The sequence below is a fragment of the Schistocerca gregaria genome, chromosome 1 (assembly GCF_023897955.1).
Source record: "Schistocerca gregaria isolate iqSchGreg1 chromosome 1, iqSchGreg1.2, whole genome shotgun sequence".
Lineage (NCBI taxonomy): Eukaryota > Metazoa > Arthropoda > Insecta > Orthoptera > Acrididae > Schistocerca > Schistocerca gregaria.
Genome location: NC_064920.1, coordinates 608,994,260 through 609,018,937, shown reverse-complemented (window position 1 = coordinate 609,018,937; position 24,678 = coordinate 608,994,260). Strand labels below are relative to the sequence as shown.

Here is a 24,678-nt window from a genome sequence, read left to right as displayed (position 1 = left end):
GCAGCTCCCACTTGGTAGCATCTTCTGAACGCCAGCACCAATATGCAATCCTTTGGGCCTCCGTGTGGGCCCTTTCCCATGACTTCCAGTTTTCTCCCATCATGTTAAGCATTTTTGCCATCTACCCACTGTACTCCCCAATCCAGAAATTTATTTAGGCAACTAGTACCTAGATGTTGTAGCACATTCCTGTTTCTTGGGCATTCTTTTTGGTAAAAAGCTGACAAGGCTGCCCCATGTTCGCCACTTGAAGACTACCTGCATGCGGAAGTTTAATGCTCTCCACCTTCTGTCCCAAACATCTTGTGGTACAGACCATGCTACTCTTCTCTACATTTATCACAATCTGGTTTTGTCCAGACTAGATAACAGTTGTCAGGTTTATGGCTCAGTGGCTCCATCCCCTCTGAGACTACTTGACCCTATTCATCATTATGGAATGCATCTGACTGTTGGTGCCTTTTGCAGTAGCCCTGTCAACAGACTCCTCACAGAAATGGGGATTCCCCCTTTAAAAAGATGACGGAGCCAACTCTTGGTTTCTTATACAATCACCATTTGACGATTCCCTGACCATCCCGTGTATCCCATCCTCTTTACAAACAAGGGATGTCTCCCTCCTGATATCCACTCACAGGTTGGATTGCCAGTTAGAATGTGTCTTGCTTCCCTCTGTCAGGATCTCCATTTCCACTCCTTGGAAATTGCCCTGTGTATTTCCTCCTGCACCCCTCAACCACAGATTAGGACCGACCTGTTCCAGGGTCCTAAGGTTTCTGTCACCCCTATGATATTCCAGTGTCTTGTAAGTTCAATCCTTGAAGAGTACCAGGGTGCTACCATCTTCTACACTGAAGGTTCTAAAATTATGGATAATGTGGGATACACTTTACATCTCCTATTGGCATGGAAACCCATTTACTGGGATCATGTAGTGTGTTCACAGAGGAGCTACTAGCCATTTAATAGGGCCCTCCATTTCGTTACTCTGACCTCCATCCACAGTGTTTTCAAATGTACCCACTCAATTCGGTAAAACATCAAATCTCTGACATCACTGTGGCCGGAAAAAGATCCTGCAAGAATGGGACCAACAATGACTGAAGAGAATCATTCAGTGTGACAGAGGAGCAACCCTTCCACAAAGTCCTGCAGATTTAAATGCTGGGCCATCAACGAGTGTCAGCGTGAGAACCAATCAATGAAACATCATCAATATGGACTTTTGGAGCTGAAGGCCCACTTGTGTTCCCTTGATGGCTGCATGACAGAAAGCTTTATACCTCACCTGGGCCAGTCAACACTGACATTGGACTGTTGATGACTGGAGACATGTTGCCTGGTCAGACGAGTCTTGCTTCAAATTGTATTGAATGGATGGATGTGTACGGGTATGGAGACCAACCTCATAAATCCATGGACCCTGCATTTCAGCTGGGGGATGTTCAAGCTGTAGGAGGCTCTGTAATGGTGTGGGGCATGTGCAGCTGGAGTGATATGGGACCCCTGATATGTCTAGATACAACTCTGACAGGTGAGATGTACATAAGCATCCTGTCTGATCACCTGCAACCATTCATGTCCTTTGTGCGGTCTGACAGGCTTCGGCAATTCCAGCAGGACTGCACCACAGTTCCTCATGGTTTGACATACTGAAGACAGTCGGTTGTTTGCTACAGCAAATCCGTTTATTACTCAGAAAGATGTTGATGCAATTGCCAGCCTTGTGAAATCGTGCTCTCGTTTATGCAAAGACACTTCTGATTTTCAAGCACAAGAAGTGCTTGCAGCTTCAATCCTCCACGGCTATCCTGTTTGTGTTGAGGCCCATTGGATGCTGAATTCTGACCATGGTGTCATTTACACTAAGCTGAACGATTGTCTTGACTGAGGCAGAAATCCAAAAGTACCTTTCTGATCAGGGTGTTATTGCAGTCCGTTGGCTGATGAAAAAGTTTGATGTATCCTTAGTGCCCACATGCACGCTTTTTCTCACTTTTGATAGAGTGGTGCTTCCGTCAAAGATCAAAGCAGGCTATGAAGTTATCACAGCCCGGCTGTATATTCCGAACCCAATTTGCTGGTACCAGTGTCATCGTTACAATCACACTCGAATGTCCTATTGACACTCAGCCAAATGTGTAACCTGTGGTATGGATGCATACGAGGGTGATTGTCTGCCTCCTTTTCCGTGTTGTATCAATTGCAATGCGACTGTGCTGCCTCCTCCTGAGAGTGCATCTTGAACAGCGGGTGGCCCAAGAGACTGAGTGAAGGGAAAAGTGCCTTACCCAGTCACTCCAAGTTGTTGGCTAAGCGGAAACCCTGCATTCTGCCATCCGACTCCTACAGTACTGTTTTTGCTACATCTTGCTCTACAAAGGACATGGCTACACAGACGCGCGACCTCAAATTCAGCACTGCTGTTGTTAAATTGCCCAGTGCCACAGTAGCATCCCCATCTCCTCCTCCAGCTGTGCAACAAGCCACCAAACTTTCGCCTCACGGTGTGAAGTCCCTTGCTTTGCAACCGGCAGGCCAGAAAGGACAGAATGAATACTCCCGCAAAGACTTCTTGCATCTTTCCAGGCAACAAATATCTTACTCTTCGTCTGCCAGTCAGATAGCTGCCAAGAAATCAAACAAAGGCAAATTGTCTTCTCCTTAGCTGACTTAGAGAACCTCTTCGATGCCACGTGATACTCTTGCCCAGCCGACCTCCATGTCGCTGGAGCACACCACCAAGCGTTTTTCTGGCCTGGGCTCTGCAGACTGACTAGGAGAATGACAGTGTCGCATGGAGCAGAATCCTCCAGCCTCTGTGCCCTGTAGCAGTGAGTCTTCGCAGGCTGGCATTCAACAGCCGCTGAGGTCCCTTTCATTTTTTTCCCTCCTCCCTTTTTTTCATCATGAATCTCCTCCAGTGGAATGTTCACGGCCCTCGATCGAACAAAAAGGAATTACAGCTGCTCTTGGAATTGCAGCATCTGCTTGTTCTCTGCCTTTAGGAAACAAAATAGCATCCTCACAACTGCTTTGAGCTCTCTTGCATTTCTCCCCAGTCCGCTTTGACCTTCCTCCCGAGGATGGCATTCCATCTCGTTGGGGAGTCATGCTGCTCATCCGGGATAACATTCATAGTCAACCTATCTTCCTGATTAGCCAGCTTCAAGCTGTTGCAGACCGCATTTTCCTTCCTCACTTTATCTTTCTCTTTGTACCGTTTACGTCTTTCTGTCATTTGGCGTCACCAGGGCAGACTTCCTCCAGCTTATTGGACAACTCCCTCACCCCTTTCTGCTGCTCGGTGACTTTAATCCACACCATCCCCTTTGGGGGTCTCCCAGAACCTGTCAGAGGGGTGCCCTCTTGACTGACCTTCTCAATAAACTTAACCTCATCTGTCTTAACACGGGAGCACCCACGTTCCTTTCAGACTCCAATCACACCTACTCCCATTTGGACCTCTCCTTCTGCATGGCTCAGCTTGCCCATCATCTCAAGTGGTCCATTCTCTCTGACATGTTCTTGAGCGACCATTTCCCATGTGCTATCCATTTTTTGACTCCTACCCCATCGAGGTGCATACCCAAATGGCAGCTTTCTAAGGGTGACTGGAGGCTTCAGTCCTCCCTGGCAACCTTCGATGAACAACATTTCCACAGTTGGCAGCTTTCTAAGGCTGACTGGTGGCTTCAGTCCTCCCTGGCAACCTTCGATGAACAACATTTCCACAGTTGTGATATCCTGGTAGAATATCTTAAAATGTTATCCTTACTGCTGCAGAATATTCCATTCCTTGCACTTTGTCTTTACCGTGCAGTGTCCCAGTCCCTTGATGGACCGAGGTGCACACGATGCAATTTGCATGTGGAGATGTCTGTATAAATAGTTGCATGCACAGTCATTGTGTTCTTCGAGGTAGTGAAAAAAACCAGCCAGATTTCCCTCACTTCTTCTTTTAAGGGGCGTTGGAACATCCTATCCAGATAACATTAAATTTAGTGACTTGGCTTCCCTGTATGTCAGGAACCACTGTAGCCGTTGACATGAAACTTGACAGGACATTAAACTGTATGTTCTGAGTCTACTGAAGTACTGTACTTGCATTTCAGCCAGTGCTTTTGGAAATACAGTTTTTAATTACACAGTTAAAGTTTTGTGTACTTTTTTTGTACATTATCCTAAATATTTTTAATTATACATAACATTATGTTCTTTTAGTTCAGCAGACTCAGGATATGTATGTTATTACTCCCTGAAAAGTCGAATACTCTACTGGAAGTGGTTTCTGAGTTAGGGGAAAATGCAGCAGAAAATGAAAATTTTCAGGCATGGCTTCTAAAGTTTCAAAAGATTGTAACTCACTTAAACTATGCTTTATTTTTTATTTTTAGTCACTCAGAAACACCCTGCACCATACTGTATATCATCCTCTTGATCGGTTTCTTCTTCTTCGTGGACTTCTTAGTGGCCAATTATGCTGCATACTCTGCTTTATCAAAGCGAACCTTGTCCATCCATTTAAACCTATGATGCAGTTTGCTCCAGGATTAATTCCCACATGCTGTAGCACTTTCACCTTACCAATGTTGCTATCATTAAAAGCAATAACAGCATCACTGATCCCCCCTCCCAACTTAAGTGTCTTCATTCCAACAAAAAAGTTTTTTGGTAAGCGAGTCCATATAAGATTATTGAATGACTCATTGGGATTTTGAGTCTGACCATGCAGACACTTCTTCAGTAATTTAGGATTTGCCAGGTCTCTGTAAATAGTTGTCTGTGTATGTGCGGATGGATATGTGTGTGTGTGTGTGTGTGCGAGTGTACACCTGTCCTTTTTTCCCCCCTAAGGGAAGTCTTTCCGCTCCCGGGATTGGAATGACTCCTTACCCTCTCCCTTAAAACCCACATCCTTTCGTCTTTCCCTCTCCTTCCCTCTTTCCTGAAGAAGCAACCATCGGTTGCGAAAGCTAGTAATTCTGTGTGTGTGTTTGTGTGTTTTGTTCATTGTGCCTGTCTGCCGGCGCTTTCCCGCTGGGTAAGTCTTGGAATCTTTGTTTTTAATATATTTTTCCCATGTGGAAGTTTCTTTCTATTTTATTTACATCATCATGTATATATATATATATATATCATTTTATTCAGAAAATTGCAATTTTATAATGAGATAAAAATCCAACATGTGAGGGTTTTTTTTTTTTTTTTTTTTTTTACATTGTGACTGCCGTAACAGTTCCACTCCCTTTTCCGTAGTGTGGGCCTACCTCCGACAGCTCTCTGGGACCAATATCCTCTCCACAATTTCGAGCTTGACAGCAGCAGATCATGTCACAACTGACTGTATTGCTATCTCCACCACCTTGGGCCGCTATTTTGTCGAGATTTCGAGCTCCACCCAGTATCACCCTGCCTTCCTCCATTGGAATTGAGTGGAAGAGTCTTGGGTGATACCCTTCTCTTCTCTGCTACATTGCCGCCTTTACTATTAGGGAGCTAGATCATGTTCTCGCTTCATCTCGATCCCCGCCCGGATGATATTCATATTTAGATGTTGCAGAATCTCTTTTGAGGGCAAGCACTTTCTCCTTCATATGTTCAATCGCACCTCGGCAGAGGGCATGTTTCCTAGACTGGCGTGAAGCCACTGTCATAACCATACCTAAGCCTGGTAAGGACAAATACCTTCCTTCTACACTCATGCTCATAAATTATGGATAATTGCAGAATGTGGTGCCACACAATGTGCCACTACACAAAACTGGCACTAATAGCATAGGCACATAGGGAACACACACGACACAGGTCTGTAGGTCCACAGTATTGCTGAGAAGTTGAGAAAACCATCCCGAAATACATGTGCTACAAAACGCCACTGTTTCCTGCGCATGTACCCCAACATCAATATGGGATGTGATCACCATGCACACGTACACATACTGCACATCGGGTTGGGACACTCTGGATTAGGTGGCTGAGCAGCTGCTGGGGTATAGCCTCCCATTCGTGCACCAGTGACTGTTGGAGCTCCTGAATTGTCCTAGGGGTTTGAAGACATTCAGCGATATATCGACCGAGAGCATCCCAGACATGCTCCATGGGGATTGGGTCTGGAGAACAGGCAGGCCACTCCATTCGCCTGATATTGTTTCAAGGTACTCCACCACGATGGCAGCTCGGTGGGGCCATGCACTACCATCCATCAGGAGGTAGGTGGGACCCACTGCACCCCTGAAAATGCGGACGTACTGGTGCAAAATGACGTCCCGATACACCTGACCTGTTACAGTTCCTCTGTCGAAGACATGCAGGGGTCTACGTGAACCAATCACAATCCCACCCAACACCATCAAACCACGACCTCCATACATGTCCCTTTCAAGGACATTAAGGTGTTGGTATCTGGTTTCTGGTTTCTGGTTTGCGCCAGATGAAAACCCAGCGAGAATCACTGTTCAGACTATACCTGGACTCGTCCGTGAACATAACCTGGGACCACTGTTTCAATGACTATGTACTGTGTTCTTGACACCAGGCTTTATGGGCTCTCCTGTGACCAGGGCTCAGTGGAATGCACCTTGCAGGTCTCTGGGCGAATAAACCATGTCTGTTCAGTCGTCTGTAAACTGTGTGTCTGGAGACAACTGTTCCAGTGGCTGCAGTAAGGTCCCGAGCAAGGCTACCTGCAGTACTCTGTGGCTGTCTGCGGGCGTGGATGGTGAGATATTGGTCTTCTTGTGGTGTTGTACGCTGTGGATGTCCCGTACTGTAGCGCCTGGACATGTTTCTTGTCTGCTGGAGTCGTTGCCATAATCTTGCGATTACACTTTGTGGCACACGGAGGGCCCGTGCTAATACCTGCTGTGTTTGACAAGCCTCCAGTCGCCCTAGTATTCTGTGCCCTATAAAGTCATCAATGTGTGTTCTTTGAGCCATTTTCAACACACAGTCACCATTAGCACAGCTGAAAATGTCTGCACACTTACTCGCTGCACTGTACTCTGACATGCACTGACACACCTCTGTGTGTGTGTGGACTGCTGCCAGGCGACCGCAGATCAAGTGCAGCGCAAGGTCATACCCCGAGGTGATTTAAACCCGCAAACCACCCACCATAGTGTTGTTTCACCATGTACCAGCATTATCCTTAATTTATGAGCATGAGTGTAGTTATTGCCCCATTTCTCTCACCAGCTGTGATTGCAAGGTGGTGAAACGTGTGATTCATATTAATTTACTAACCACAACACAATGTTGCTTTTGAGTGTGCCATTCTGCAGTTAACCATCTCATCACTTTGTCAACACATCTCATGAATGGAACATATTACCAATCAGTGTCAAAGAATCTGCAGAGAAACTTTGGTGGCCAACCTTTTTATGGAGGATTTTGAGGAGAGAGCACTTGAATCAGCTGCCCTGAAACCAGCAGTTTTTTGGAGGTATGTGGATGACTCTTTCATAGTGTGGCCTCATGGAGAAGGTAAATTAATGGAGTTTCTACATTACCTCAACTCCATTCATAACAACATCCAGTTCACTATGGAAATAGAGAAAGATGGTTGTTTGCCTTTCTTGAATGTCCTGGTTTGAAGGAAGAATGATTGTTCTCTAGGTCATTCAGTTTACCGGAAACCCACCCATACTGATTTGTACCTGCAAGCATCGAGTTGCCATTACCCATCGCAAACCATGAGTTTGCTTAAAACACTTGTTCATAGAGCTCATACTGTCTCAAGAACTTACCCATCTAAAGCCAGTATTCAGCGAAAATGGGTATTCCATCCGGCAGATTAATAGGGCACTAACAGTTAAAACTAAGAAGCAGGAAGTGAATAAAGAGGAGAACCTGCTGGAACAATCTTTAGCTTTTCTTCCTTTTGTTGGGAACACTTCGTTTAAAATAGCAAGAATCCTCTGAAAATTTCAGGTAAAAGTGGTTTTCTGCCCACCATTGAAGATTGCGGACCTTGTGGGATCAGTTGAGGACAATCTGTTACTTTGAAAGGCCGGAATTTACAAGATACCATGCCAATGCGGTATGGCTTTCATAGGTCAAATCACATGCACCATAAAAGAATGCTGCACTGAACATCAACATTACACCCGCCTTTTGCAGCCAAGCAAGTCTGCTCTTGCTGAACATTGTATTTCTACTGGACATTCAATGGAGTATGAGAAAACAATGATTTTGTCCACAGCAGTGTCTTTGTGGGATGTATTATTAAAGAATATGTAGAAATACGACTGGCGGAAAATTTGTTAAACTGTTACAGCGGCTACCAGCTGGACAGTGCGTGGAATCTCATCATCTCCACGATTTGCTGTAATTGAAGACGACAGAGTGCGTCGACGGCCGCAGCAAACAGCAACACAGAGGGCGACTGAGTTCTGCTATTCCACAAGCAAGGGCACTGCCGGCGGACAGTGTGGTTCATCTATCAAGTTTTAAACGCATGCGCACAATAGTTACAGTACGCTATATATTGCGGAACGGAGGACATTTCGCCAGTCCTCGACGGCTCACCTGAAGATAACTGGCAGGTGCCCAGTTGAATTATTGTGCAAAGTATTGTACAACGACCTGCTGCAACCACTAATGAGTTGTCTGTCCACGTGAATGGCCACTGCCAAACTGTGCCCAAGAGACAGCTGTACCACTGAGTTACCAAACATGGTGCACAACATTGTATGTTTGACTTTATGACTGACCCACAGCTTGTGTAATCTAGATTCTTACCTCATCTTCACAAGTTCTCTCCCACCCCCTCTACCCCCCCCCCCCCCCCCCAACTGCCTCTATCCTAGTTTCCAATCCAAGCCAGCCCCCCCCCCCCCCCCCCACACACACACACCCACACTTTCTGTCCTCCAGTGTCCTTTATCTTCCTCTCACCCTTACCTTGCTATGGCTGGTATTACACTACAGTATAACATTTTTTTGACACAGGATCATGATCAAATATTCATCAAATTTCTTTGACAAAGAGCTTTGATGTGGCACTAAAAAGATGTATTACACTGCTGACATCATTTTCTTCTAATTTCAAGATGGCAGACAATAACTACTTGTTGTTATTATGTGCTGCAGTTACTTTTAACTGCAGTTGCTTGTACCACAGTTGCACTGTTTGTGCATTTGGAAGAAAAAGCAGCAAAGAGAAAGGAAACATACTAGGGTGAAGCCATGGGTAATGTTGAGATAATAATACGATTCAACAAAATTTGTTCAGAGATCTGCAAGTGGAGGACATCAAGTCTTATATAAATTATTTACGAATGGATGGGAATGCATTTCAGTATTTTCTCAGTAAAGTGGCTTCTCATGTTACAAAACAGAATACTCACTTGAGGAATGCTATATGTGCAGAAGACAGGCTTACCAAAATACTGCAGTTTCTCAAAACAGGAGAGACATACTCTAGTTTACAATACAGCACTCGAATACCACAGTGTACAGTAACCAAAGTAATTCCAGAAACGTTTAAAGCGATTTACAAAACACTGAAGGGAGAATATCTGAAGGTTAAATAAATGTTTAGTACACTGTATGGGCAATAAGAACCATTTTTTATTTTTAAATAATTTAATTAATAAAATTAGTGTTCCAACAATAACGAAATTAATAGGAAGATGAAACAGATGAAGCACTTTTTAACTTGAGAGATCCAGAGTTCATAAATAGACAAAATGGAATGGAATACTAAGAATTTTTTTTAAATTTTAGATTATGGCCACATCTTGTATCTTGGCTTGCTGAAAAGCTGGCTGGATGTTTCCAGATGTGGAGATGGATGGCTGTAGCTGTGATTGTAAATATGAAATAGTCTGTAGCGTATTCCACCCGCCCATCACCATACGATTAATAGCATGCATTGTGCCCCTTTTTCACCCTTCATCTTCCCCCCCTGTGGGTTCGGGGGTAAGAATAGGCCCACGGTATTCCTGCCTGTCGTAAGAGGCGACTAAAAGGAGTCTCAAACGTTTCGGCCTTATGTGATGGTCCCCTACCGGGTTTGACCTCCATCTTCTAAATTCTTCCGAAGAGCGAGCTGATTGGGGAAGGGCGCCTTACAAGGTGCAATGTGTCCATCGCTCATTACCATCTCTAGCTTGGTTGGTCGTCGTCGCATAGCTGTCCCGCCCACTCACCATCTCTAGGGCGTGGCTTTGTTCTTGGGTGCGGTTTTTGCAGTCTGCTCTGCTGTGTCGCTTTATGCGCCAATGACGATCATGGGCTCCATTTCACCTGAAATCCAGCACGGTAGCCAGTCCGTTGTGGTGGGGCCGCCATGTACCCTGTCGGTTGTAGCCCCCTGACAACACAGGGATCGCTCTACTGATGCCTGCGCCGTTAACTCCCCGTGTATGCCAAGGAGTAGATGCCTGTCTCCTTGGGGCATCGGGACTCCCGGCAATGGCCATCCCGCCAGGTGGTCGTTGCTGAGGCTGGGTGGCGCCCGTGGGGAGGGCCCTTGGTCGGAGAAGGTGGCATCAGGGCGGATGACCCGCGATGAAGCGTGGTACATCATCTCTTGCTGGCGGCCAGCCGCCAGCAGTCTCTAAGCGTTCTCGGCCTCAATACAACGCTCAGGCATATGATCCACACTCGTTCCCCTCCCTGGCCACACCATGGGAGGAACGAAAGGCTACGGTTGGCAGCGAACCTTATTCACCTCGCTATTTAGTCTGTACACGAGTCGATGGGGAATCGTTTATGGCGACCAAGCCTCAGTTTTTTGTCGAGCACTTGGAGGACAAGTTTGGGGAGGTGGAGGGCTTGTCCAAAATGCGCTCTGGGGCAGTATTGATCAAAACGGCATCCTCTGCACAGTCACGGCGGTTACTCGCTTGTGACAAGTTGGGGGATGTTTCCGTCACGATCACACCCCATAAGAGTCTCAACATGGTCCAGGGCATTATATTCCATAGGGACCTACTCTTGCAGTCAGACGACGAGCTACGCGCCAATTTAGAATGGCGGGGTGTTCACTTCGTACGGCGCGTCCATCGGGGTCCGAGGGATAATCAGGTAGCCACCGGTGCCTTCATCTTGGCCTTCGAGGGTGACGTCCTACCCGAAAAGGTCAAGGTGATGGTCTACCGATGTGATGTGAAGCCCTATATCCCTCCCCCGATGAGGTGTTTCAAATGCTGGAAGTTCGGCCACATGTCATCTCGGTGTACTTCCAGCATGACATGCAGAGATTGTGGACGCCCTTCACATCCTAATACTGCATGTGCGCCGCCTCCCATCTGTGTGAACTGCGGCGAACACCATTCCCCTTGCTCGCCAGACTGCAAGGTTCTACTGAAAGAACGAAGGATCATGGAATATAAGGCCCTGGACCGCATGACCTATACTGAGGCTAAGCGGAAATACGAGAGGCTACATCCTATGGCTCTGACCAGCTCCTATGCCACCGCTGCCAAAACAGTAGTTTTGTCATCTGCTGCACCGATTCCACTGAACACTCTGAGCCGGAATACTACACCTGCCCCCTTGATGGTGGGGGGCACTTCCCCATCTGTTGCTCCTGCACCACCTACCTCAGGAGCAACGACCCCCCAACCATCGGGGACACAAGTCCCCAACTCTAAGCCGGAGAAGCGTCCGACTTCTTCGGCGACTCTCTCTCGCAAGGGATCCCTCGGGTCCCTCCCTTCCCAGGTTTCCACCTCTGGGAAGGGTGACGTCAGCCAATGGCTGAAAAGCAGGCCAGCGGCTGGTCGCAGGGCGTCCCGCTCCTCCTCCGTCCCGGAGACTGACTCGGTGGAGCCCTCCCAGCCAGTAAAGCCCAAGGAGCAGAGAGAGAAGACGAAGAAGAAGAAGGCCTCTAAGGCCAAGGAACGCGCGGTGGCATCCACCCCACCGCTCCCTACAGGCTCTGCGTCTGAGGATGAGGTGGAGATCCTGGCGTCCGCTGAGGACCTGGATCTCGCCATACCCTCAGACGCCAAGGACGCTGATTGTACTGGTCCTCGATCGGTGACAGCTGGTGACCCAGTGACGTGATCTGCCTCCTTGGTCCCTTCATGCCTATTTCGCCCATGGACAAAGTGATTCTCCAGTGGAACTGCAGCGGTTTTTTCCACCACCTTGCTGAGCTCCGCCAACTCGTCAGCAGTCACCCTTTCTTCTGCATTGCCCTCCAGGAAACGTGGTTTCCGGCAATGCGGACCCCTGCCCTACGAGGGTATCGGGGTTATTATAAGAACCGGGCAGCTTATGAGAGGGTGTCTGGTGGAGTCTGCGTCTACGTCCTTAACTCTACCTACAGCGAGTGTGTGCCTCTTCATACACCCTTAGAGGCTGTCGCTGTAAGGATGTGGACGCCTCAGCCTATTACTGTCTGCAGTTTGTACCTTCCGCCAGATGGTGATGTCTCTCGTCATGTGTTGGCTGCATTGATAGGACAACTGCCGCCTCCCTTTGTGTTGCTGGGCGACTTTAACGCCCATAACCCCTTGTGGGGTAGCGCCGCGATTACTGGCCGGGGCAGAGATGTCGAGACTCTTCTGTCACAGCTTGACCTCTGCCTTTTAAACACGGGAGAGGCGACCCACTTTAGTGCGGTCCATGGCTCGTTTTCGGCCATTGACCTTTCTATTTGCAGCCCCGGACTTTCACCATCCATCCACTGGAGGGTCCATGACGACTTATGTGGTAGTGACCATTTCCCCATCTTTCTGTCACTGCCACAGCGTCACTCTTCTGAACGCCCCTCCAGATGGGCTCTGAATAAGGCTGATTGGGACTTATTTACATCTGTCGCAGTGATCGCACCTCCTCCCACTGATCCGATTGATGCGGTGGTTCAGTCGGTCACCACCAGCATCGTTTCTGCGGCGGCATCTGCGATTCCCTGTACATCCGGGTCACCTCGGCGGAGGACTGTGCCGTGGTGGTCGCCCGAGATCGCAGAGGCGATTCGAGATCGCCGGCGGGCTCTTCAGCGCCATAAGCGGCACCCGTCGTTGGAGACCCTCATTGCTTTTAAACAGTTCCGCGCCCGAGCCCGACGCCTTATTCGCCAACGGAAGCAGGAGTGCTGGGAACGTTATGTTTCCACCATTGGCGTCCGTACCTCTGCATCGCAGGTTTGGGCCAAGATTCGGCGACTCCAAGGCTATCGGCCACCTGTCTCTGTCCCTGGGCTTTCGCTGAATGGAGCAGTGTGCACCGACTCCGACACGATTGCGGACCGGTTAGCAGAGCATTTTGCTCAGTGTTCCACGTCAACGAGCTACCCGTTGGCCTTCCGCTCCCGGAAAGAGCGGTTGGAAAGTCGGAGGCTTTCCTTTCACACGCGCCACGCGGAGTCGTACAATGCTCCTTTCAGCGAATGGGAATTCCAGAGCGCACTTTCTGCTTGCCCTGATACGGCTCCTGGACCAGACCGCATTCACAGCCAGATGCTGAAACACCTCTCAGTGCCTTGCCAGCGACGCCTCCTAGATCTTTTCAATCGCGTCTGGGTCGAGGGTGTTTTCCCGTCTCAATGGTGGGAAAGCATAGTCCTCCCCGTATTGAAACCTGGCAAGAACCCGCTGGAGGTGGACAGCTATCGCCCCATAAGCCTCACCAACGTCCCTTGCAAGTTGCTGGAACGTATGGTGAGCCGGAGGTTGAGTTGGCTCCTCGAGTCTCGGGGCCTTCTGGCTCCGTCTCAGGGTGGGTTCCGTAAAGGCCGCTCTGCCGTCGATAATCTGATCTCCCTGGAGTCTGCCATCCGTACAGCCTTTGCGCGCCGCCAACATCTGGTTGCCGTCTTCTTCGACATGCGGAAGGCATACGATACGACTTGGCGCCATCACATCCTGGCCACACTTCATGGGTGGGGCCTTAGGCGCCCGCTCCCGATTTTTATTCAGAATTTTCTTTCGTATCGTTCCTTCCGCGTGCAAGTAGCTGCGTCGCATAGTTCCTCCCGGGTCCAGGAGAACGGGGTCCCACAAGGGTCTGTCCTCAGTGTGTCCCTGTTTTTAATTGCCATCAATGGGCTCGTTGAGGCGGTGGGGTCGTCCGTCGCGGCTTCTTTATATGCGGACGACTTCTGCCTATATTACAGCTCCAGTGGCATCGCCGCTGCTGAACGGCAGCTGCAAGGTGCCATCCGCAAGGCGCAGTCATGGGCTGTAGCGCACGGCTTCCAGTTTTCGGCCGCGAAGACCTGCGTTATGCATTTCTGCCGGCGTCGCACGGTTCACCCTGAGCCGCGCCTTTACCTTGACGGTGAACCTCTTGCTGTGGTCGCGACGCATCGGTTCTTGGGACTGGTGTTCGATACCCGGTTGACTTGGCTGCCCCATATTAGGCAGCTGAAGCAAACATGCTGGCGGCACTTAAACGCTCTCCGTTGCTTAAGCCACACCAGGTGGGGTGCCGACCGGTCCACCCTCCTCCACCTATATCAAGCGCTGATCCAGTCCCGCCTTGATTATGGGTGTGTGGCGTACGGTTCTGCCTCGCCTTCAGCATTGCGATTGCTGGATCCCATACACCACTGCGGGATCCGCCTCTCCACGGGAGCGTTCCGGACAAGCCCCGTCGACAGCATACTTGTGGAGGCTGGTGTCCCTCCATTGTGGTTCCGGCGTGACCGCCTTCTGGCCGCCTATGCCGCGCACGTTTATAGCATGCCAGGGCATCCAAACTACCGTCTCCTGTTCCTGCGCTCGATCGTCCATGTTCCAGACAGGCGGCCCCGGTCAGGGTGTCCCATTGCGGTTCGCCTCCGGGACCTTCTCCGTGGCCTTGACTTTTTTCCTCTGCCGCCTGTTTTCCGGGCCAATCTCCGTCTGCCCCCGTGGAGTGTGCCCCGACCGTGCCTTCGGCTCGACTTGGCACAGGGTCCGAAGGTCTCAGTGCCTCCGGAGGCCCTCCGCCGCCGCTTTCTTTCCATCCTGGCCGAGTTTCCGAACGCGGCGGTGGCCTACACCGATGGTTCGGTGGTCTCTGGTCACACTGGTTACGCTCTCACTCTACGGGATTATTGTGAGCAACGGTCATTGGCAGCTGGCTCCAGTGTATACACTGCCGAGTTGGTTGCCATCTATCGTGCCCTAGAGTTTCTCCGCTCCCGCTCAGGTGAGTCCTTTGTCATCTGTAGTGACTCCCTGAGCGGTTTACGAGCTCTTGACCAGTGTTTCCCTCGTTCCCGTCTGGTGATGGCCATCCAGGAGTCCCTCCATACTCTCGTCCGTTGCGGCCGCTCTGTCACCTTTGTTTGGTCCCCGGGTCACGTCGGCATCCCGGGTAACGAGCGGGTTGACGAACTGGCGAAACAGGCGGTCAGTTCCCCGGCCATGGAGATCGGTCTTTTAGAGAGTGACGTCCGATCCGTATTGCGGCAGAAGGTCCTTGCTGCTTGGCGTGATGAGTGGCGCACCCTGCCCTCTCCCAACAAACTTCGGGCAGTCAAGGAGACAACCAGTGTGTGGCGCTCCTCCATGCGGGGGTCTCGCAAGGACGCTGTCGTCCTCTGCCGGCTCCGCATAGGACATACCCGGCTCACGCACGCGTATCTCTTGTGCCGTGACGACCCGCCTCTCTGTCGCTGCGGATTGGCCCTGACCGTGGTACACGTCTTACTAGACTGCCCACTTTTAACTGCCCTCAGGCAGACGTTCGCGCTGCCTGATACACTCCCTGCTCTTTTAACCGATGACTCTACTATGGCTGACTTAGTTCTCCGTTTTATTCGAGCAGGGGGTTTTTATCATTCAATATGAGAGTCCCTATTTATTTTTTTTAGTGTCGACTGTGGCTTTTGGCCTGGGGTTTTAGTTTTTGGTGTTTTAATGTGTCCCTTGGTTGTTGGCCTTTCCAGTTTTATTTTCATGGTCGGCCAATGACCGTCGCACTCTGTGTGTCTTTTAATCTCTTTTCTCTGGTCTTCGTCTATGTCTTTCTTGTACTGTGTCGTCCCTTGTCGTCTCCGTTATGTGTTTATTGCTTGTTGGACTTTTCTTCGTGTATTATTATGGTCGTGGAACAAGGGACCGATGACCTAAGTAGTCTGGTCCCTTTAACCCCCACAAACCAACCAACCAACCAACCATCACCCTTCATCTTCACCCTAGTCGAGAAAAGGGTATTGAGGAGAGTTGAAGGAACACACCAACTCTGAAGCCACATTTACAGACACACTACAGATACATCAAACAGATATAGTGATGCCAGCACTCCAAGCGATTACATTTCACATTGCAGTGAACAGAAGACAATTGACTTTTATGATCAAATCTATGGCAAGACTCTAGATTTGATCATATTTCTTTGACAAAAGTTGAGATTTGACATAGTTCCCCATAACACTGTCAAATTTCTTTGATATAAATGTTTGACGTATCAACTTTGACAAAGAAATATGATAGTGTAATACCAGCCTTTCCTCCACCTACCCGGCCCACACATGTTCTGTATCTCCGCTAGCTACCCAAGCCGAGATTGCTGCTCACCCTACTGGGGTGTCAGCACCTGAAATTTGCAGTGGCCATGTATATGTGAATTATGCATATATGAGTTTGCGTGTGTCTGTGTTTCTTCATATGATGAAGGACTTTGTCGAATAGCTTATTATAACCAACAGTCTACTTTTAAATTTACCTGTCTGTTGCTTAGCACTTCTTGTGTGTGCTAAATAATAATTTATCCAAATTCATAGTGTTGTTATTACTGGAAGACAATTATTGGTATCATTCTTGAATTGATAGGCACATGGGATCAGTGCTGCAGATGTCAAAAAACTGGAAGAAGCTGGATTTCATACAGTTGAAGCTGTGGCATTTGCTCCTAAGAAACAGCTGCTAGCAATTAAAGGCATAAGTGAAGCTAAAGCTGATAAATTATTGGTATGTAGTTCTGTTGTTTTTATTGCTGTTGTTTTAAATACTGATGGTTTGGTACTATAACATTTATTTTGTACTGTAACATCTTTGCCACAGAAATGTTCACTTATACATACACTATGTGATCAAAAGTATCTGGACACCCCCAAAAACATACATTTTTCACATTAGGTGCATTGTTCTGACACCTACTGCCAGGTACTCCATATCAGCGACCTCAGTGGTCATTAGACATTGTGAGAGAGCATAATGGGCCGCTCCGTGGAACTCACAGACTTCGAACATGGTCACGTGATTGGGTGTCATTTGTGTCATACGTCTGTACGATAGATTTCCACACTCCTAAACATCTCTAGGTCCATTGTTTTCGATGTGATAGTGAAGTGAAAACGTGAAGGGGCACATACAGCACAAATGCATACAGGCCAACATGGTCTGTTCACTGACAGAGACCACCGACAGTTGGAGAGGGTAGTAATGTGTAATAGGCAGACATCTATCGAGACCATCACACAGGAATTCCAAACTGCATCAGGATCCACTGCAAGTACTATGACAGTTAGGCAGGAGGTGAGAACTTGGATTTCATGGTCGAGCGGCTGCTCGTAAGCCAAACATCGTGCTGGTAAATGCCAAACGAGGCCTCGCTTGGTGTAAGGAGCGTTAACATTGGACGACTGAACAGTGTAAAAATGTTGTTTTGAGTGATGAATCACAGTACACAATGTGGCGATCTGATGGCAGGGTATGGGTATAGTGAATGCCCGGTGAACGTCATCTGCCAGTGTGCATAGTGCCAACAGTAAAATTCGGAGGTGATGGTGTTATGTTTTTCATGGAGGGGGCTTGCACCTCTTGTTAATTTGCATGGCACTATCACAGCACAGGCCTCCACTGATGTTTCAAGCACCTTCTTGCTTCCCACTGTTGAAGAGCAATTATGAGATTGCGATCGCATCTTTGAACGCATTTGAGAACCTGTTCGTAATGCCTGGCCTGTGGCAGAGTGGTTACATGACAGTAACATCCCTGTAATGGACTGGCCTGCACAGAGTCCTGACATGAATCCTATAGAACACCTTTGGAATGTTTTGGAATGCCGACTTCGTGCCAAGCCTCATCGACTGACATCGATACCTCTCCTCAGTGCAGTACTCTGTGAAGAATGGGCTGCCATTCCCCAAGAAAGCTGTCATCAAGGCGAAGGGTGGGCCAACACCGTATTGAATTCCAGCATTACAGATGGAGGATGCCACAAACTTGTAAGTCATTTTCAGCCAGGTGTCCGGATACTTTTGAACACACAGTGTAGTAGAGTGAAAAATGTACCTGGAATCAATGTACAGTTTCTGACAACTTATTGTCAATAGGAATATTCTTCTTACAACACTCATTTTAAGACTAGATCTTGTTAAGTAACTAGCACTAGTTCAGACACAATTTGCATGATCTTATAATTAAATGTGTCCTTTGAGACTCCCGTCTCGTTATTATCTCACGATAATGATCAAATATGATCGAAGCAGACTAAATCAATTAAAATTTGTGCCGCGGCCGGGATCAATTTGCATGATGTTGGATTAAGAAATCAACCAAGCATACATACTTGTTTGTCACAATGGAAATGAATGATGATACAGTGAAAAAAATTACAAGCATTCAAATGGCATAAGCAGTTTTGTGAAGATTTCATAGAAATTGTAAGGACAGCACTTGATGTGGTGCTTGCCCATTTTCACCTCTTGCAGAAACATTGTAGTTGTTAAATCATGTAATCAGCCAGTTAACGTTCAGCAATAATGCAGCCCGAGTCGGTCTATCACATGTGCCTGTTATATTGCATTGGATTTTGACTGTGTATTGTGTTACATACTTCTGCATCCATAATAAGGCTGATTCCTGACTGCTGCCTCCACAGTTTGTTATGTTCAAAACTAATATTCTATTTATAAATAAGTATGTATGAGGAATCATGATTTTTACAGAGCTATCCCATGTTTTGTATCCAAATAAAATACTGCTGCCATTTTCAAATATGTTATTCAGTAAATGGATAAGAAGCAGTTATAGAAAATATGTACATCTTGGGTATAGGTCCACCAATGCCTTTAGTAAGAATTCATTGCCAACATAAATTTCAGCAAAACATCACTATCAATCTAGTGAGTAAAAGAAATGAGTATGTTACATTAGACATCTAAAACTGTTTTTTTAATCTAGTAATTAACATTTGTGAAAAAAGGGGGCAGGGTAGATAGACTCTTTTTTCACAAAAAATGTGATGTGGAAGCTACAAGTATCTTCTGTTTATGATTACTGTGTTGTTTTGAAGAATTGCGTGGATATATACTCATATGTGTGAATGGAGGAGGGGGGTGGGGTACTTTGAAAGAAACATAGATTGAAGTGAGCTATGTGCAATTAATATTTTGTTCATGATTGGTACCAAGATCTTTCTGATGGCTCATATATGAGACAGTTCAATTTGACTACTATCATTTAACAGCTTGGGTGTTGGTTGCTACCTGCTTTCAGATGAATGTAAAATACAGGGGTGTACAATGTGTCCCAGGAGGAATGATCATTACTCAGGGATATGTTAGGAATGATCTTTGATACTGTGAAACAAATGTCTTGTATTGCAAGCTCTTTGCTTTCCGTATTTTAGGAGGAAGTAATGTGGACTAAAACACGAAACAAAAAGTCTTGTAAACATGGGCTTTAAAATGCATGCCTTAAGAGCTATTCGCATTTGTTCAACAGAAGAGATGAGTTTCACAGTGTCAAAGAGCAACAAATGCTCACAGCTCTTTAATGTACGAACTTTAGAGTCCATGTTTAATGGTCCTTTTTTTTTTTATCTTGGTCCATTTACAGTACTGAAGATGAAGTAGTGCTCTAGCTCTTAAGGTATACATATTAGAGCCCCTGTTTACTAGACATTTGTGCTTCGAGTGATCATTCCTGTCACATCCCTGAATATTTCGGGGCACCTTGTATATCGAAGACGTCTTTTACATACCTGATAGTTTGAACTGACCTTGTATATTATACTATGAAAAACTATTAATTGTTTTTAATTAGTGTCATTTTATCAGAAGATCAATGAGCAAAACACAATGAGGTGATGTAAGTATTGAAATATTTGCTGCTGATCAGCAATTTGAAGTTGCTTGGCAGGATGTTGAGATCTAGATGAGTAAAACTGTGTGTTACTTTAACATTGCCACTGCAAGTGGTCAGTGCGGACGGTAAGTGATTCTTCATTTCAGATCAACACAAAAAATGCAGCAGTTCACGTGCAAATTTAATCTCCATAGAAGTGAACCTCCAAATGCCCCTCAAAATGAGTATGTGTTGGTAACAATCATAATGAATCACCTAGGTGATAAGAGCTGTAATTTTTATTTTCTTGTGAAACAACTGTTGCATATATCCATCTGCAAAACTCATACCTTGTTATTAATCCATAAAACTGGCATATTGCAGCTGGAAGCTTCTAAGCTGGTACCAATGGGCTTTACAACAGCAACTGAGTTTCATCAGAAACGTTCAGAAATAATACAGCTTACAACTGGTTCAAAGGAACTAGATAAGTTGCTTGGTGGGGGAATAGAAACAGGCTCCATCACTGAAATATTTGGTGAATTTCGAACTGGTAAAACACAAATTTGTCACACATTAGCTGTTACATGCCAGGTGAGTAGTAACAGATGTCTAAGCCTCAGTGAATATAAAGAATTGCCTAAATAAATTTTGTAAATTATAAAGTGAATAATTCATAGTTTTACATAATTTTTGCTTACATTACACTTTTTAAAATAAAATGCTCTGGTATTGGTGTTTACTTGTTTAAAGAAACTCTCATACATTTGAGAACCATTAGATTACTTGCAGCCTTGGCCATTTATATTTCCCAATTCTCTTTGCAGCTTCCTATAGATCAAAGTGGAGGAGAGGGCAAGTGCTTGTACATTGATACTGAAGGTACATTCCGACCTGAGCGTTTACTTGCAGTTTCAGAACGATATAAGTTATCTGGAAGCGACGTACTTGACAATGTTGCATATGCAAGAGCATACAATACAGATCATCAGACACAACTTTTAATTCAAGCATCAGCTATGATGGCAGAGTCCAGGTACATTGTAATGAGAGAAATTCTGTAATGTAAGCATACATAGTGTGTTCTAGTTCCATTAGAACTGCTTGTGTGGCATTCCAAACTGCAATGCTCTCTTGTGGTGAATTGAGATGTTATGATCCTTGGAAATTTCAACATCAGCCATGTAGTAGGCCAAAGACAGCATCGCTGCAGCAGGTGTCCTGGCCGTGAATATAACAATACTTATCTGACACTACTTGGAAAATGACAGTGGAGCAGCAAGGCAACATCATTTTTGTTTAAGTTATGCAAATGAGGCAACAAAACATTTGATACGATAAAAAGTGTTTATGGTAGTGATTGTTTAAGTCATTCAAATGTTTTTCAGTGGTATGCACTATTTCATGATTGCAGGGAGCAAATAAAGGCTGCGCCACGAGCATCAAAGCTACAAACAAGTCTCACAGACGAAAATGTGCAAAAAGTTGCTGTATTCATTGCATCAGGTAGATGTATTTGTGCACTATTCACTGACAAGCTGTCAAGAATAACAAAAACTAGTATGCATGGAATTTTGATTGAAGATCTGGGCAAAAGGAAACTGTGTGGTTCGTGTGCACACGGTTTCAAATGATGAAAAACATGGCAGAGTCAACAACTGCAAAGGCCTGTTGCAGGCAGCCCAAAGTGCCACTGATTTTATGAAATCGATTGTAACTGGCAATGAGACATGGTGTTTCCAATACAAGCCCACATAAGTAGAAACCAAAGAAAGTGCACTTGCAGAAGAGTTTTGTGAAGACACTAAAAGTTTTCCTTTGATACCAAAGGAATCATTTGCAAGAGTTTGTACAAGAAGCACAAACCATTAATTCTGAATGTTATCTCAGTGTTCTCCACAATTTGTGAATGAGAATTCATTGAATTTGTCGCGAATCCCAAGAGGTGGTTTCCTGGTAACTCCACCATGGCAATGTGTCAGCCTACCAAGTGAAGATCGAGTGCAAGTTTTTGGCCAGCGAATGGACACAGTCCTGAATCACCCGTTGTATTTGGCCCCAGCTGACTTCTGGTTGTTCCGTAATTGAAGTCGGCAATGAAAGGCTACTGTTACTAGGCAGTTAAAGGACATCCAAGAATATTGCTGCATTACTAAATGCATTTCCACACAGTGACTATTTCAAAATATTTTAAGATGATTTCAGTTGTGTAGTGATTACAGCGAGACTATTTCGAATAAATACAATGATTTTGTGAACATAAGCCACCACTTTAATTTTTAACACCCATAGTCGTAACGGATCTGGGACACACTATGTATATGTGAATAATCACACTGTATTTTGAAGTAATCGAAAGTAGCCTTCTTTTGAGAAAGGACTATAGAACTGGCTTCTATCTTTTTTTTTTCCTTTGGAAATGGGGAGAAACTGTTTCTACAACTAACATTTGTAAATGTACTTTACATTTGCTGAGGGAACATGTGATAAATATTCAGAACCCTTAGCATGTTGGCATATAGTGCACATGCTCATTGTCCCTTGGTATTAAAAAAAGTAATCTTCCTGTCGACGTTCTAGCTCTAACAAATGGTTTTAAAAAGAAAGTGCAAAGGAGATGTGCTTTCAGAATGCGCAGGGAGATTCTTTACTGTTGCAAATATTTTGTATGAGAATGGAAATAAAGGAAAGCACTTCACATGCCTGCATCCTTGTGATGACCTGGTTTTCTGTTATTGCATGTGAAATGGGGCTGTTTGTTGAGTATGGGATATTAGTGGGAGCTGTTGGATATGTGCAGTGTTGTTTTGAGCTTTTACCAAGGGAGCCACTCTGTTGTCCATATGTTACAGTGCAAAAAAGAGATGAGGAATATGTGCATTTTGCTACACTATATTGCAAAGACTAAAGCCAAGAAATACTTAGATAATTCTGAATGAATGTCTTCAGCAGTTATTTGTTATTTTCGCAGTGTCCACTGATCATTGGTGTGTTTTCCACAAATTGTCTCATTGTGCTTAAAGAATTTCATGATCATTAAACTGACTAAGAAAGGGGCCATACATTGCCCTTTACTTAGCAAATGTGAATGGCAATGTTACGAAGCCCTAGTGTCACAAGTCCCTACTCCTAACATATAATCTGGATCAAGATTGTAGTCTACGTCCGGAATTTCTTGAAAAATGAAACAAATGACAGTTTACCAGTCCATCAGCCGATTTGCTTATAGCTGCTTATATAAACTTGCATTAAGCTGACTGAAGGTTCCAGCACCCTATGAAAGTGGCTTCTGATCACCAAACCATTTGATTGATTTGAAGGAGCTCTATTCTGTACCATGTCATGGTCTCTCTCTGGGTGCTTGTAGTTTCTTCCTCTTACTGTCATAAGCTTGAATTCTGTGACTTTCTATTATTACTTCCATTGTAAATACTTTATGGTTAAAGAAGACCACTCACTAAAAAGAAACAGCTTGAGTTGTTGATAGGCACACACATCAGAAGGAAAACTTGCTAGCTTCTGGCATTATCTTTTTACGAGCTAGAGTGCACACACACACACACACACACACACACACACATGAGCATGCGTGTGTGCCTATGCCCGTACATAGTACCAGCTAAACTGACAGTGCTAATGATGAGGGGTGGGTGGGTAGCGGTTCAGAAGGAAGCCAGCGGGGAATGCGAGACGTAGGGCTGGCAGGTGTAATTGTTGTAGCCGGTGGGAAGCGGCACATGCTCAAGGTGACATGAGGATGTGAACTGGAAGGGGGTGATGGGATGGGGGAAGGGGAACTGTTGGGTGGAGGGTGCAGGGGTAGTAAGTTGCCTGAAATTGAGGCCAGGATTATCATGGGAGCGAAGGATGTGTTCTAAGGATAACTTACTTTGTGTAGTTCAGAGAAGCTGGTGATGGAGAGGAGGATTCAGATTGTTCAGGTTGTGAAGCAGCCATTGAAATTGAACATGTTTTGCTACAGGTTGGTCAAATTTGTTCTTGACAGTAGTTTGGTGTTGGCCATTCATTCTGGTAGACAGCTGATTGGCAGTCATACCAACATAAAAGGGTGTGCAGTGTTTCCAGCAGAGCTGGTATATGATATAGTTGCTTTCTGGTGGCATGGCCTCCGAATGGGTAGGATAAGCTTGTGACATGACTAGAGTAGGAAGTGCTGTGTGCGTGGATTGATCAGATCTTGCACCTTGGTCTGCTATAGGGATGTGATCCCTGTGACAAGAGGTTGGGATTGGTAGTGGCTTGGGGATGGACTAGTATATTCTGTATAGTCTGTTCGAAATTACTGTAGTGTTGACTCTGTGACAGGAATGAGTGGAGTGCAAAACAGAGTTGCCACGTCCCGCACTGAACATAATGTAATCTTACATTTCGTTCAACTTCCTCAAACAGTCAGACTACTCACATTATGAATATGGAATTTTTATCATTGTGTTCTGGAACGGTTACAATATATTTTGTTATCTGCAACAACAAATTATTAAGATGATACATGGACAGTTCATGAAAATGGATTTCGTTGGTTGATTGATTTGGGGGAGGGGAAAACATCGATGTCATCAGTCCTAGTGAGTTAGTAAAGGATGGGGAAGGAAGCCAGCCATGCCCTTTCAAGGCACCATCCCAGCATTTGCCTGAATCGATTTGGGGAAATCACAGTAAACCTAAACCAGGATAGCCAGATGCGGGTTTCAACAGT

General features: G+C 45.9%; 1 protein-coding gene across 1 annotated transcript in view; it reads left to right on the top strand.

Moving 5' to 3' along the window:
• Positions 1–24,678, top strand: part of LOC126358741 (DNA repair protein RAD51 homolog 1) — an 81,379-nt gene that overhangs the window by 23,450 nt on the left and 33,251 nt on the right. Inside the window, exons 2-4 of the mRNA XM_050007574.1 lie at positions 16,722–16,859; positions 20,346–20,555; positions 20,789–20,997. Of these exons, the coding sequence (XP_049863531.1) occupies positions 16,722–16,859; positions 20,346–20,555; positions 20,789–20,997 (557 nt within the window). The remainder of the gene's footprint in view (positions 1–16,721; positions 16,860–20,345; positions 20,556–20,788; positions 20,998–24,678) is intronic.